Source organism: Rousettus aegyptiacus, unplaced genomic scaffold (assembly GCF_014176215.1).
Source record: "Rousettus aegyptiacus isolate mRouAeg1 unplaced genomic scaffold, mRouAeg1.p scaffold_m13_p_15, whole genome shotgun sequence".
Lineage (NCBI taxonomy): Eukaryota > Metazoa > Chordata > Mammalia > Chiroptera > Pteropodidae > Rousettus > Rousettus aegyptiacus.
Genome location: NW_023416290.1, coordinates 10,506,125 through 10,522,318, shown reverse-complemented (window position 1 = coordinate 10,522,318; position 16,194 = coordinate 10,506,125). Strand labels below are relative to the sequence as shown.

Genomic DNA, 16,194 nt, shown 5'->3' with positions numbered 1-16,194 from the left:
TGGTTGTACAGGGGTGTCTTTTAAAAGGTTCATCTTTGCTTTTCTAAAGATCTGAAGGTATACTGTAGGTTTTAAAAACATATTTTCTGGACTTTAATTCATGCTTTCCATTTCTCTTGAGCAGTAATGACAGAGCCTTTGCATAAAGACCATAGTATAAGCTAAGGATATAGTTATTGTGTGTTACATATACATATCGAGGGGTGTCACTGTTTTTAAGCCTAAGAGGTTCAGAACTGTATCATTTGTTTGGGTAGGAGTGGCAGATGTGTAGGAGGTGAGAGAGAAGGGTATCTACAAGTGGCCAAGGGAAAGTACTCCTGAGGAAACAGAAGATAATTTTCTATTGTAGCTAGACAGCTTTCAATTTCAGTTTCAGTTTTATTTTAATTGAGCTTAGAGTCTGTTTTTCAATTTAGTAAATCATATCTATTTGAACTAAAACTCTGCTATCTCATCTGCAAAATGGATATAATAATTATCTGCCCTAGAGATTATAATGATTAAATGCAATAATGTGTGTAAATATCTGAAATGTTTGGCGCAGTAAACATTAGCTCTCTTTTCTTCCCTTGCCCTCTGTTCTTTGCTTCCTAGACTAGAGTGCTTTCCATTTTAAATTGCTAATGGTTGTTATAATAGCAACTACGATAAGGAATGAAATGATACTTCTGTGCTATATAATATCCTGTAGGTCTTTTTAAAAATTGTGATAAAAACACTTAATGTGAGGTCTATACTGTTAACAAATTTTTATGTGTAAAATACACTATGGTTGACTATAGCAGAGCTCTAGATTCATCTTGCTTGACTGAAGCTTTATGCCCACCGTTTACTAACTCTCCATTTTCCCCTCCCTCCAGCCTCTAGCAACTACCATTCCATTCTTTGATGCTATAATGTCACTGTTTTAGATACCTCATATAAATGGAATCAGTTAGTATTTGTCTTTTCTGAGTGGCTTGTTTCACTCACTGTAATGTCCTCAAGGTTCATCCATGCTGTCACATATTGTAGAAATATCCTTTTTAAAGGATAAATCGTATTCTATTGTATGTATATACTACATTTTCCTTATGCATTCATTTGTCAATGGACATTTAGGTTGTTTTCACATCTTGGCTATTGTGAATAGTGCTGTAGTGAACACAGGAGTTCGAATATCTCTTTGAGATTCTGATTTAATTATTTTGGATAAATACCCAGAAATGGGATTGCTGGATCATTGGTAGTTCTATCTTAAAATTGTGAGGCACTGCTATACTGTTTTTCATAGTGACTGCACCATTTTGCATTCCCACCAACAGTGTGCAAGGGCTCTTAATTCCTCCACATCCTCACCAACATTTCTTTTGCTTTTTTGATAATAGCCATCCTGACAGATGTGAGGTGATAACTCATCGTGATTTTGATTTTCATCTTTCTGATTAGTAACATTGAGCATTTTTATTTATTATACCTGTTGGCCATTTGTAGGTCTTCTTTGAAGTTATGTCTGTCCAGTTCCCTAGTCCTTTTTAAAATTGAGAGTTATTAGACTTTTTTTTTTTTTTTTTTTTTTTTTTTTTTTGCTCTTGGGTTGTAAGAGAACCTTTTTTCTTTTGGAGCTTAACCTCATATCAGATATATGGTTTGCAAATAGTTTCTCTTATTCTATAGATTGCCTTTTCACTCTGTTTCCTTTGCTGTGCAGAAACTTTTTAGTTTGTCACACTTGTTAATTTTTGTTTTTGTGGTCTGTGCTTTTTGTGTCATAGCCATGAAATTATTGCCAAGACTAATCTCATGAGGCTTTCCCTTTGTATTTTCCTCTAGGAGTTTTGCAGTTTTGGGCCTTATGTTTAAGTCTTTATTTTAATCTATTCGTGTTGATTTGTGTGTGGTGTAAGATAAGGGCCCAGTCTCATTCTTTTGCATGTGAATATTCAGTTTTCACAGTATTTGTTAAAGAGACTGCCCTTTCCCCATTGTGTATTCTGGGCACCCTTGTTAAAGATCAGTTGACCATTTAGCTGTGGATTTACTTTTGAGTTCTCTGTTCTGTTCCATATGTCTGTATGTGTTTTATGCCGGTACCAAACTGTTTTGATTACGATAGCTTTATAATGTATTTTAAAATCAGGAAGTTTTGATGTCTCTAGCTTTATTTGTCTTTTTCAAGGCTGATTTGGCTACTTTGCGGTCTTTTGTGGTTCCATATGAATTTTAGAGTTGTTTTCTATTTCTGTGAAAAATGCCGTTGGGATTTTGATAGGGATTGCATTGCATCTGTAGATGCCTTTGGGTATTACGGACATTTTAACAATATTAAATATTTCAGTCCTTGAACACAGGATGTCTTTCCATTCACTTGTATTTTAATTTCTTTCATCAATGATTTATAGTTTTCAGTATACAATTCTTCTGTCTTCTTAGTTTAGTTTATTCCCAGGTATTTTATTCTTTTTGGTGCTATCGTATGTGGAATTGTTTTCCTAATTTCCTTTTCAGATAGTTGTTAGTGTATCTACATGGATTTAAGGATTGCTTTTGTTAATTAATTGGAGGACAATCTAGATTATAAAGAGATTAATAAGGATTTTAGTGAGAAAATTAAATAGCTGTAAGTTTTTAAAATTGTAAACTTTAAGGCACATTGTTATTTTGTCAAATTTCATTGGCAAACTTAAAATTAATCTAATTGTCTCTGAATTAGCAAGAATTTATGAAATCTATTAAGATGAAGGAAACTACACTATTTTAGAATAGGCCCAATTTTGGGGTGAGAGCTGATGTTGAATTCTATGAGTACTTCAGTACTAATAAGGTACTTCGGCATCTTTGGTGTAACACTGAAAATATGTAAAATACTGGAATCCTTAGCGTGGGTCTTGTTCTACCTCTCACAGCCAGCCACAGGTAAACAGAGGAGGAGAAATGGCTTCTGTCTGTTTTATAGGTTTCAGATCTTGAGAAATTCACATTGTCAACATGGTATCATCATTCATGGGGATACTATCAGCTCTGAAAGTTCCATTCTTTGAAATGATTTTCCATGGCAAAATCATCAGAGCTCCATGCCTTTCCACCTCTGCCCTGCTTCTCCTCACCTCAACCTGCTTGTCCTAGAGACAGAGCTCCTAGGATGTGCACAAAACCTCACTTCACTGTTACAGTTTCCCATTCCCATTCCCCTGGCCTAACCCCTTTCCATGTCCCCATCTCCTGTTATCTTTGGAACAGGAAGACCGTTAGCATTCAGCCACTTTCTTGGAATGGAGGAAGGGGCTCACCCCAGTGTTGTGGACTACAGAATCTGTGAAGACTTATTCTAAGATGCTACCCAATGTGATAAAGATCATTGTTGCCTGTTACACTGAGCTATATTTAGTTGGATAACTTAGGCAAGGGAGGTTGGCGTGTCCTTTGCAATACAGCCTTAGGCATATGATAATCAAAATATGCAAGTGGTAGGGTGTGTGCATATGAAAGGGGACAGGCCACAGAATATAGGCCATAGACGTGGCTGTGATATTTTTATTTTCTATCCCGATGAAAAATGAGATTTTTACATTGCTGCTAAACAAATATACTGGTAACTTAAGTTTCACAATTTACATAGCTGATTGTTGTTTCACCTTTTACATAACCAATATCATGTACTTTTGCCAGATGTAAGATTATACATTTCCCCCACCCTTAATGGCTCTCTGTTTCCATGGCCAACATAGTCGACTCAACCAAACACAGCTTTTGCTGATCGTGGCTACATTTTCATTTATAAACATTACAGGTTAAATTTCCTAGGTGTTATAAATAAGTTAAAAAACCCAAATGCCTTAAACAAAAAATCTAAATAAAGCTTCCTATTTCCCTGAATTTTTGTTGTTGTTTTTGTTGTTGTTGAGTAGACTATCCCCCTTTGCTAGTAGAAGTGGTCAGCTAATGAAAGACAACCTACTTACGCAAGTACGAGTTACTTTCATCCTCTTTATAAGTGTTCTTTTTCTTGCTGATTTTCTTGGCATCTTTGGATGCTTTCCAATTTATTAGGAATTGTCTTTCCATCTTTTTAATTTCTTTTCCGTCAAGGAATTCTAGAGAAAAATATACATGTTAAAAAAATACAATATATAAATATCAACATGTAGGTAAAATTTATAGTTTTCTGGTTCAGGACCCATGAACTTAAGTTACACTATAGGCTGAAATACATTTCTTTTTAAAGTGCCTTACTTACACAACTTCTCTATTTTTGTTTAGCTTTTATTTATTTTTGATTATTTTTTTATGATTTTAAAAAAGATATATGCTTATTATAAACAACTGAAACATGACGGAGACAACATAAAAAGGCTCTGTGTTGCTATCCATACTTCTCCTTCCCATCACTGACAGAGATAATCACTGTAAACAATTCGATGTATGGTCACCCATCTATGGTCATATATACATTATATTGTTATTTTTAAAAATGAAAATGTCATACTCAACAAAAATTAAATATACATTAATTTAAATAATATGGTTATATTTAGGAAAAAACAAAATATATTTTTTCTTAAAGTGAATAAGAAGTTTTATGTATGTAAGTAACATGGTATGTTAAAAGCACATACATTAATAATGCTTTTATATCCTAGCACATAGGCTATCATAGAAACAACCCACATAACTAGCTTCTTGGTTCTGTGAAGTGAGATTTCAACTATCTATCTTTACATTTTGTTCCTTCAAAAAAGTTTTGAAAATTGAACATCTTAAATTACACAAATAATTTTTGTATGTTTAAGATATTTGGAAAATATGAAAAAAAAGAGAAAAGAAAAAAATTAACGTTGCTTGTATTCTACAACCAAAAATAATCTCTAAAAACCACTGATAACACGTTAGTATATTTTTTAGCATTTTTTGTTTTCTGTGAATGTATATATATTATATAAAATTGGAATTCTGTATACAGCATTACAGCCTACTTTTTAATATTGTGTTGTGAGCATTTTATGTTCTTTAAACACAATTTTTAATGGCTGATAGTATTCTATTATATATGGAGATACTGTAAATTTATAGAACATTTTATATTACCTTTTTAATTATATGAATACAGGTGGCCTTAAGATAAAGACTGTATTTTCTAGCAAAGTTTGCAATATAGTATTTTTGAAAGTAAATATATTTTCTTTCATCATCCATGTAATATCTTCTCCTGGATCTCAGAATGTAGAAAGGATGTAGTAAAAATTGTTAGATCATATTATTATAGGGAAAAATGATATATATACACTGATAAAATATTAATGATACTACTGAAAGTATTGATATTGGCACTTAAATATGATCCATAGTATTGGTATACACAAAGTACAAAATCAAGTGATAAATCTAGAAATATAACTAGATCCATAAATTCTAGAAGTATAATTGTTTCTGCATCTTGCGTCATGCACTTTTTTTAACTGAACAATAGCGCTCTCCAGATTATAATGTAAGAACTTGGCTAAATATTTTATCATCATACGTCTTAGTACTTATAATTTTACATTAAAGGTCATTCTTTTATGCTCAGATTCTCAAACACTTTTACTTATTGATATCTTTCCAGATCTGTTTTTATTAATAATCATATAATTGGTTAATATATTATTGGATGTGATGTGTGTAAATCAGTACATAGTTTTAAAACATCTATTATAAGGATAAGGAATAATTCAGGACTTTTATCATAACCCTGTCTCCTTATATTAATGTTCCAGAAAAAACTGATAAACAACTGGGAGACTATGCCTCAGTAAATCCGATTCCATCTCACTTTTAGCAGATGATTTTATTTGTGGTTATTAAGTGTAGAAGTGGTTCAGGAGGGGAAGCCAAGTAATGGACACAAGATCAGAGAGCTGTGAGATTCGTGTTAATGAGTTGTTCTCAGCCCCAAATTTGCTTCCACTCACATGGAGTAAACCAAGTGTGCGGATTGTCATTCTGTTTGATCAGGACTAGGTTACTAACAAACAGAAAATGGCTCCCTGTAGTTCTTCTTACCAGGCCCTCAGTTTATTTGTGTTTTTTGGTTTGCACTTAGGAAAAAGAAAGAAATTAAAATGAGACAAGCTAAAAACAGAATGTTTAGACGTGTATAGGCATAGAATAAAGATGGAAAGGAGGATGGACATACATAAAGTGTTAACAGATTTATAGCAGGATTATGAATCTTTATTTCTATATTTTCTTCATTTTCTAGAAGAAATATGCAGTTAATTTATAATCATAAGATTTTATAGAAAATATTTATTTTTAAAAACTTTGAATAAATCCTCTGCATTTGAAAGTCAGTATACACATCTCCTTATCTTTGACAGCATTGCCTACAGTACTGTTTATGAGCAGTGTTTCCAGAAGTGGTTCCATAAACATTGGAAGATTCTTAATTATCAAACGTTAATAATATTTACTTTACTCCACTTCCTAAGGGAAGTGGACTAATAGAATTGTGTGTGATGGGTAAAGAGGAGAGGAGATGGAGAGTTGAGGGTGGTGCATAGCAGAATCATCTGTAGAGACTATTATCCCTGTGTATTCTCTGTTCCTTACCCTTGGCTGGTGGGATACAGGGTGGGCAGGGTATGACCCTCACATATGTATTTTGAAAAGTCATTTTGGATTTTTCTGATATGCCCTCTGTCAATCCCTTCTTCCCCCAAGAGAATCGCTGCACTAGCATTATGATTAATCAAGGTTTACTACAGGTATGAGCTTTGAAATGGTTTTCTGTGCATTAGTTTTTATACCTAAGTACATGTCACAGAAGTTCTGATACAGGAAACGTCTCATGAATCCTCCTTTGTGAGAAGGCAGTGCTTGTCTCTGCAGTGCTGTATAACTTGGTCCTTGCCGAAGAACTCTGGTTCATTTCCCCCAGTATAGTGTGTATTCACGAATGTTTTTATTTGTAAGGGTCTCCTAAAGGACTCCCCACCCTGCTCTGCTATTAACGAAAATAATTCCTCTATGTTCTCAGGTACTATTTGGCAAGTGTCAAACAATGAAGACCTTGATCAACTTTCTCTACAAAACCAAGAGCTAAAGAGTCTCAGGATCTTCAGAGGATTTGTACCAATGGAAATTTGGAAAAAGGTGAGCAAGTTCTACACATTTATGACCAATTTTTTTTTTTTTTTTTTGGTTACAGCCATATTTTCTTTTTAAAAGAAAAAGTATCTGGTGCCTTGATTAATTACTTCTGAACAGTAGATATTGTTTCTGTTTTATTTCTCAATTTTAACTTTTGCTCTTATTCAAAATATCAGCTTTAAACGTGACCATTTTTGTAGATCCACATGTCATATTTATATTTCTAAAGGCTTGTTGATAAATTAGCTAAAAGGTGAACCAGGTCTCTTTCTCTTAAGAAAATTATATTAAGGTAATATAAACATGTACCCAGTGATTTGGACACCAATATCAGTCTGTCTCTGTATTTTGGTTTGAGACAAACAGGATTTCCATTTAGATCCATTTTCCACAGCTTCATCAACTTGTTAAGTAAAAACTCCAAATCCTGTAATTACAGAAGAAAAAGCAAAACACAAATATTTCATAATTGTTAGTATTTCTTTCATTCAGTTAACTGTTTTTAACACTAATTACTGCTTTTCATGGCTTCCTCATCCAGTGCCAGGTACTTAGAAAGTGTACCATAAATAAGTGTGTGTATGTATGTATGTATATGTGTGTGTGTGTGTGTGTGTGTGTGTGTGTGTGTATATATATATATATTTTTTTTTTGATACAATGGTCTATACTAATAATAGGACTAAAGAGAAGCCAAAAAGTGGGGTCCTGAGTTGGGAGCCACAGAACAGTTTTCTGTCACACTCCTTTAAATGGACCCAACTTGCAGCTCAGAAAACACTTTTGCCCCTCTGGACACCCACGCTGCAGAAGATGCCCTATTCTTAGTGGAGTTTGGAAGTTTCCAGATTAAGGCAATTAAGGAGTAGTGAGTAAGCCATCCGTTGGCATTGCAAGAATGTGAGAAAAACACTAATAGCATTTAAGAACCAGCCCTCTCAGTTTGCCCTCCTTCCTGCCTCTCTCCCTCTTTGTGTTTCTTTTCCCATCCAATATCACTATCCCTTTCTCCATTGCCTTGTCTTTTTGTCATTCTTTTCCTTGCTTTCTCTCTTTCTTCATTTTTTAAATATGTATTTTTTTTTAGCTAATATTTAATGGAAGTGAAATATACTTGGAGTATTTCTTATATGTGCCCCAATATTCTGGTTTTAATTTTAAATCAGATACATTTAATCCATAATGAATTACTCAAAACAAGCAATGCAAAAATTGTTTTTCTACTCTATAGCCTTCAATTGGTTTTAAAAAATTTAATGGCCATGGTGTGGGGAAAAGGAAAGGAAAACTGCCTTTAATAGGGCAAAAACATTAGAGCAGATGTTTGCCACTAGAGTAATAAATGCTGATAATAACTAATTCTGTGAAGATCTTTCTGGTTTTCAGAGCACTTGCCCTATATGTCATTGTTGTACATATCTAGCGGGGTTGCTATTTAGAATATGGGAGTGGAAGTGGATTACAAAGTTAATGGAAATTTCAGAAGGTAGCAGCAGGCAAGCACCTGTGAGTCTTCCATTTGTTGCCTCAAGCCAAGATAGAAATTACCCTGGGATATCAGGGAAAATTAGAAAATACAAATTATAGATTAATTCATACATGTTCTTAATTGCAAAGCAAAAAGTAATTGATAATACATTGCCTGGTATTTTTATTCCCTTTTATCATTTCCTCACCTTCAAAGCTTGATACCTTCAAAAGGCCTCCTATATCCATTTAACCTAATTGTACCTTCCATCTTATTTTTTGTTTGATCCATGTTTATTGTTGCTTGGATACTTCATTTTTCAATTTTGGGAAGAATATCTTATAAGATTACATTTATTCTTTAGATTTTAGAATTTTTTTTTTAATACTATGAAGCTTTGATGACAGTTCCCTCCCACATTATTAAATATCCCCACAAAACTCTGTCATATCGTGGAGGTAACCAATTTGTAATATGTAGATATGCACCTGCATCTACATAAAGAAATGCTGTCTTTAGGGGGTAATCACAAGGAAAGCTGGGTGTCTAGGACCCACTGCAGAGTACCTAGTAGGCTAACCTTCCTGAGGCCAGTGTCTTCCTACATCAAGTGGTAAAAGCATTTTTAGTTCTGCCTACAAAATACTTACTGAATCTCTAAGTCTAGCTAAGTTCTGTGCTAGACTTTGAAGTATTCAAATCATTTATGTGAAAAATATGAATTATTTTTAAAAATGCAAGCAATCTCAAACTTCCCAGCACTGCTGCATACTGTTTGACCTTATGCAAGCCTGTGTCTTCTTTTATAAAGTAAGGATAATTAGGATTACTTGCCATGGCATATAAATGCCTGGAACAAAGTAGGTAATAATAAATGTGTCAATTCTCTGTGTCTTTGCCTGTCCTCCCACCTCTCAGCTTATTTTCTTTCTCTTAATTTTGGTCAACAGACAGCAAAAAATTGTTTAAGGAAGAATAAGCTTCTGACCCGCTGACATGTAGTTGCCTTATAAGAAAGCTATCTTAAAAAGTTGTAACTTCTTCCCTCAATCCTGGGCCCTGGATTATGCTCTCTCAACAGTATTTGTTTAACAGGGTTTGATTCAGCCATAATTATCTTATCGTATGTGAGATTTTAACTGCATTTGTCTTAGTCTAAAAACCTCTAAGGAAGGAATTGTGCATTGCATTTTTGTACAGTGTTGAACACGATGCCCGTCATCCTGAAGTTAAGTAATAAAAACAATAAGAGCATTTCAAATTTATACAGATAAAAAGAGTCCTATAGAGTTTTGTTAATTGTTTCTCATTTGATAAATGACCCTTGACATCCTCCCTCCAGTGCGTGTTTACTTAAGACTAAACTAATCTTGTGCTGAAATATGATTACCCTTTGGATACGCTCTGGTTGTTCATTGCCTTCCTGTCTTTAATAAAATGCTTTCACTTTCCTGCCCTTCAATAAATGACTAAAGGGAACAGACACTTTTCTGGATAGTCTCTGTTTGATAAATGATCATGTCATGCTATCACTTGGAGGAGTGCTGCAGAGTCCTGAGAAGCCAATTCTATTTCCCCGTGCAGGGCTGGTGTGAGCTCCTGTATGGGTGCCTGCGGCCCTGGCAGTGCTCCCTCTGCAATTAATGACGGCCACTGATGAACCTGTATTTGACCAGCATGCTCCAATCTTTATCGGAAACGTCTGATCCAACTGTCCTAACTAACTCTAAAGACAGCCATTTGTCATCCCCCTGACTGCCTGTCATCATCTGCCTGGGAAAATCTATAATTTTTGGCTTGTTCCTGACTAAACTGTAGAGTGAATAAATTTATCTTTGGGTTACTCTCCTTGTCAGAATCAATATTGAGCAGAGGTTGAATAAATTAGAAACTGGAAAAACATGACAGGCCACAGTGGTTTGTTCATTTGTGTCTTATAAATCAAATATTTAGTTTATATAAGAGGCAAGCATGTCAAATTTTTTATTTCCACCATTCATTCTGAAGATGCTTTACCTCATGATAAATGGTCATCAGAAAACCAATGAAGTAAATCACTAATATATCTGACTGTGGGATAAACTTTTCAGATCATTTTATTGATTAAGGAAACTTTGTAGACATAAAAACTGTAGACATAGATTTCAAAAATTTTTGTTCTTTTTTATGCATTTTTGCAACCATGATATTTATTTGACTTAATAGTGTCAACAAGCTATTTAATGTTGGCCCTATTGAAGTTCATGGCTCATGAAGCTACTTGGAGAGATGCAAAAATTTTATTGTAAATGGTCTTTAAAGTTTGTAATATTTTAATACGTTGATGCATACCTATTTAAAGGAGTCACAGGGAAAAAATGCAAAGAAATATTAACCAAAAGTAACTGTCATTTAAATGAGAGCCCTGTGAGTCAAAGAAAAGAATTTCTAAACTATGGAGTAGTTTTTGGCCTAATACCTCTCTCTCTTTTTCTTCTTCCTCAAGGGTTGACTTTGCTGCCAATTTTATTGAGGAGAACTAGGTTATCTGCCCACGGAGTTTTCTCAGTTATCTGCCTTTGGTCTCACACTGGTTATTCTATTCCTCTTCCCCATTTTTTTTTAACAAAGAAAGGGTCCCACTTCTTTTCCCAAATTAATTGGTTCTCTCAATCCCTTCCCCACTTCCATTGGCCTCCTGCTCTTGGAATCTTCTTTCTTTTGCATTTCCATTTCCAGTCTCTCCCTCTCTTCTGATTTTTATCCTCTCTTCCCTCCTATCATTGCATTTCTTGAAAGAGTGGTCCAGACCAGCACTTCTCAAACTTGAAGAATCACCCAGGGATCTTGTTTAAATGTAGGTTCTGATTTGTTAGGTCTGGGGCAGAAGCTGAGATTCTGCATTTCTTAGGCTGCTGCAGCTGGTCCTAGGGCCACATTTGGAGTAATAAGAATCTAGGCCACTGCCTTTGCTTCCTTGGTCACTGGGCACACCTGTAGCCTGGGGCTCCTGAACAGGCCCTGCTAACCTTATCTCTTATCTCCTTATTACATGGCCAATCTTGGACTTTCTCAGTCTTAGTTCTTTGGAGCATCTTACCCTACTGACCACTCCTTTTATGGCATTGTGATTCCACGTTGTTCTGGCTCCCTGGATCTTGCATGAATCTCTGACCCCACAACTAACAACCCTCTGAACACAGGAATCCCTAATGTATAAACAAGCTGTTTCTAAAAGTTGCTTTTGAGAATGGAGAACACATCTTATAAAAAACAGTGTTATACCTGGTGGGATGTTGCATGAGTCAGCCCATAAGAATACCTATTTAACTGAGAAAAAGCCCAAAGAATATCTGTGTGGTGACAGTGCTATGAAACCTCCCCATAATGCATCACCATGGTTCCCGAGCTTCCTCGGGGGAGCAGGAGCAAGTGTCCCTGTGGCAGATCATCAGGCATCAATTCGCTTGCTGCTTTTTCTATAATCTACATTTATTCCTTTCAAACAGTGTTTGTTTTCCTTCCTTGGACTACAGTGGAATGTAAAATCATGGCTAAAAAATGTTTTTCTCCTTTAACCCACCACATTTTCCATTTACATGTAGACACTTTACAGAAAAAGAATGACCATGTTAGTGACAATAGTAAAACATCTATTACACCAAGGAAGGAAGAGTCACCTATACATGAGGAAGAACCAGATTCTACAGGACGTCATGTTGAGCATTTCTTCACATGCTGTCTATTTTCATACCCAGGCAATTTCATCCACAATGGCAGTTTCAGTGACCACTTAACCAGTATGCTGAAGACTCCCACATTCTTCTGTCCTCTGAGCTCCAGCTTTATATATCGAATTGTCTACTTGGTATTTTTTCTGGAACATTTCAAAGATACTGTAAACTCTATATGACCAAAACTCTGTATGACCAAAACTCATGATCTTCTCTCCATCTCCCCCAAACTTGACTCTTGAGTTACTTATTTTCCGCTGTGCAAGGCAGAAGCCAGGGAACCATTCTTGACTTCCCCACACTCCTTACATCACCACCAAGTCCTGTCCACTTTACTTCCTAAACAGCAAATCAGTCTGTCTACCCACTTCATTTCTACCCCAGCCCTCTTCAGGTTTCCTCCATCTCTCACTTTCTAACTGGCCTGGCCTCTTCCAATCTATTATCCACATTGTAGTCATGCTGAACTTTTCAAAATGCTCATCTATAATTACTTCAGCCTGGATTAAATACCTTCAGTGGCTCCCCATTGTTCTTAGAATAAAGACAAAACTCTCTATCGTGACCTATGCACCTTCTCCCCAGCAGTCTCTATGTGCACTGTGTCGCACCTTCACTCTTCCTGCTTCCTGTCCCTCATCTTTGCCATGCTCTCACCTGCCCTAGGGCCTTCGCACATGCTATTGTCTTTACTGGTAAGTGCTTCTGTTCTCTCAGGGCTCAGCTGAGCAATTCCTTCCTAAGGGAAAGCTTCACTGAGCTCCCTAACCAAAGCAAATCCCTATGTTATAAGCTCTCGAGCCACAAACTTCTACTTTGTAGTACTTGCCATTGGTGCAATTTTACATTTGTTTTGGGGTGATTATGGGCTTAATGTTTCTCTTCTCAATGCTAAGAGCTCTTTGAGGCCAAGGACCATATCTGTCCTTTTACTCATTATTATCTCCCTCAGTGTCTAGCAAGTGCCGCCACATGGTGGTGTTTTGAATGAATGGACAAGACGAAATGAATGAATGCATGTGTGGAATGAATGGATCTCAGGTTATACGCAGGGCAGGAATTATAAAGGAGAACTTATATGGAATGGTTCTGAAAATTTTGCTGTTTAGAGGGGCCACAGACATGGAAAGAGAGAAGAAAAATAGGATATCTTCCTCTATTTCCTCCTCTATTCCTCTCTTACCCTCACCACCCCCTCCTCTGCCCCGAGTCTCTGCCTGGGACCAGCTTTGGAGTAGAATAGGAGAGATGAGATGAGGGTAGGGTTAGAGGATCTTGAGGGAAAGTCCTTGGCAGCTGTGGAAGTGCGAGGGAAGGGAATGAAATCCCAAGTAGCAGAAAAGACTGAAGCCATTTGGCCAATCAGCTTCTTCTAGGTTCATGTTCTGTGCCTCCGCCTCTAATGTAGCCACTACCCTGGGGGTCTAGGACCCTCAGTAGGCCAGGGCATGGGCATCATTTGGGAATGTGTGTACTTCCCAGTGACCCAATTATCTTTTTCCTATTCCTTTCACAGAACTCCAGGATTTCAGTTGCCATGGTAGTACTTTTCCTTGTTACATGCATTCCTTTTAATTATTCTCAAATCTCTTTCTCACTGTTCAAACTAGAATCTTGATTGGAAGATTCAAAGTTATTTAACCATCCTAAGGCACCATTACTTTTTTATATTATTTCATATATTTCCTGTAGATGCATTCACAGAACCTATGGTGGTCTACATCAAAGCAGCTGCTCTAGTGCTAAAAACCTTGGCTAATTATAGTGGTTATGTTAGGATTCTCTAATGATGTCATCTTCTTTTCCCCTATGGCACAAAGCTGTCTGTTGCTGAAGACTCTTAGGATGAATGTCAGTGACCTTATGTATGGAGTGTTGAGCCTTCTCTCCTGTGGCACAGTGTTTGATGTCAGCAGCCTTTGGGCAACTTCAATCAATGAGCATAAAGAAAGTAAAATTAAAGTCAGAAGATGGAGATCTGACCCCAGGAATACACACAGAGAAACAAGTTAGTATTCTGATGCTGAACTTCAACATATCCTTCAGTTAAGCCTTCAGAGGATGATTTAAAATAGACCACAGAAGAGCATTTCAGGTGAACCCTAGGCAAGTCTATATTCAGACTTCCAAGAAGCTGTGTCTAGGCATTTTTAATTGTTGGGTCTTACTGCTGGAAGTAAAAGAACTTGATATTTCAGCTGTACTCCCTAATGTCTCCTCTCTGTGGGAGGGAGAAGCAACTCTTGGCATAACACATTCCCAGCCTCTGGAAGTGGCTGAATGGTTTGCCTGCCTTTCTCAGATAGTTGAATATTTTTATTGTTCCCGTATTTATTCATTCATTCTATAAACATGTAGTAGGTGCCTACTGTGTACCAGGCACTGGGCTGAGGTCTAGGGAAACCTGAAATCAACAAAAATTCTTTGCTCTAATGGGGGATGTGGTGATAATACAGTAACAGAATTATATTAACCAGTTGTTCCTAACTAAGCAATCACTCTTTTTTAAATTAGATATTTAAAAGTTGAAGCAAAGCAATCAACACAGTTAAAAAATCAAATAAGACCACAAGGTATATAACAAAACTTAAAGAGTACCTTAGGGCCAATAGCAAAACCACTTTCAGCTTCTTCAGCTATTTCTATATACATTTCCACACTGCTATATAGCAACTGCTATTTATTGATTTTTTAATCTTAGCTACTTATCTGATGAATTCCTACTATAGAAGATGATGACTTAATTTCCATAAGTACTACTGCAACCCCTATTATACTTCCCTTCCTCCATCCTATCAATAGTCAATGAATATTAATCCAATTAACTAAAATTGTTATTCATTGACTGTATTATTATTAAACTTACTTAAATTTTGTTCAATGGTAAACCACACTATGATTGCATTTTATTTGCCCTAGAGTTAAAAATTGGCTGGTTATTTATATTCTTGGTATTTATCACCAATTCAGGCTGCTGCAGCCTAGGCTGGTAGATGCTGTCCTAGGACTTCACTTCAGATTCCCTTCAAATTCATTCTGGGAATTTTCTTAACCTTTTTCCTGTTTCTAGATGCCATGTCTTCTCTTTTCCTTGATTTCTCTTCTCTTTAGGTAGTACACATTTTCCAAGAGCTTCTTGAGAAAGGGCATGTGGGGCATGAATTTTTTTGAGAGCTTTCATGTTTGAAAATGTTTTATATGTAATAATTGAAAAAAATTGAATATATAATTCTAGATTGAGAATATTTTTACCTCGAAATTTTGAAGACATTGCTCTACTGTCTTCCAGATTGAAAGGTCTGATAATTCTGGTTCCATTTTGATCCTTGATCCTTTGTATACTCTTTTTCTCTGCAGAAGCCATTAGGAGGTCTTTACTCCTGGTGTCCTAACAATTTCTAAGGATTATCTATCTGGGGATGGGTCAGTTTTCATCTACTGTGCTGGCATTGGGGGGAGAGTTTCAATCTGGAAACTCATGTTCTTTGGTTTTGAAATTTTTTCTAATAGTATTTTAAAATTTATTGAGTTATAGTTTACATATAATGAAATATATCCAGTTAAATGACCAAACTATATACACTGATATCACAAACGCTATAATCAAGACAATGTTTTCATCATCACAGAAGATTCACTCATGGCCCTTTCTAGTCAAGCTCTTCGCACTCCCATCAAGCAACCACTGATTTGCTGTTACTATATGCATTTTTTACTTTTCAGGAGTTTCCTGTAAATAGACTCATATAGCATATACTTTGGCGTTTTTGTTCAGCATCATGTTTTTTAAGTCTGTCCATGCAGTTGTGCACATCAGTAGTTCATTCTTTTTTATTGCTGAATGATATTCCATTTCATGGAATACAGTGTATCCATTCCCCATTTGAGGGAAACTTGGTTGTT

The 16,194-nt window shown here is 35.9% G+C and overlaps 2 protein-coding genes across 6 annotated transcripts in view; one reads left to right on the top strand and one right to left on the bottom strand.

Annotated features, from left to right (window-relative positions):
* The window catches only part of PPP1R42 (protein phosphatase 1 regulatory subunit 42), a 34,545-nt gene that overhangs the window by 6,988 nt on the left and 11,363 nt on the right, over window positions 1–16,194 (bottom strand). For all 5 annotated transcript variants that reach the window (XM_016152936.2, XM_016152934.2, XM_036233295.1 and 2 more), the window contains 2 exons: window positions 7,420–7,537; window positions 3,945–4,076 (listed from right to left, as the gene is read on the bottom strand). In XM_016152936.2, coding sequence (XP_016008422.2) covers window positions 3,945–4,076; window positions 7,420–7,537 — 250 coding nt within the window. The remainder of the gene's footprint in view (window positions 1–3,944; window positions 4,077–7,419; window positions 7,538–16,194) is intronic.
* Window positions 7,012–16,194, top strand: part of CSPP1 (centrosome and spindle pole associated protein 1) — a 141,718-nt gene continuing 132,535 nt past the window's right edge. Inside the window, exon 1 of the mRNA XM_036233281.1 lies at window positions 7,012–7,113. The gene's annotated coding sequence lies outside the window, so the exon portion shown is untranslated. The remainder of the gene's footprint in view (window positions 7,114–16,194) is intronic.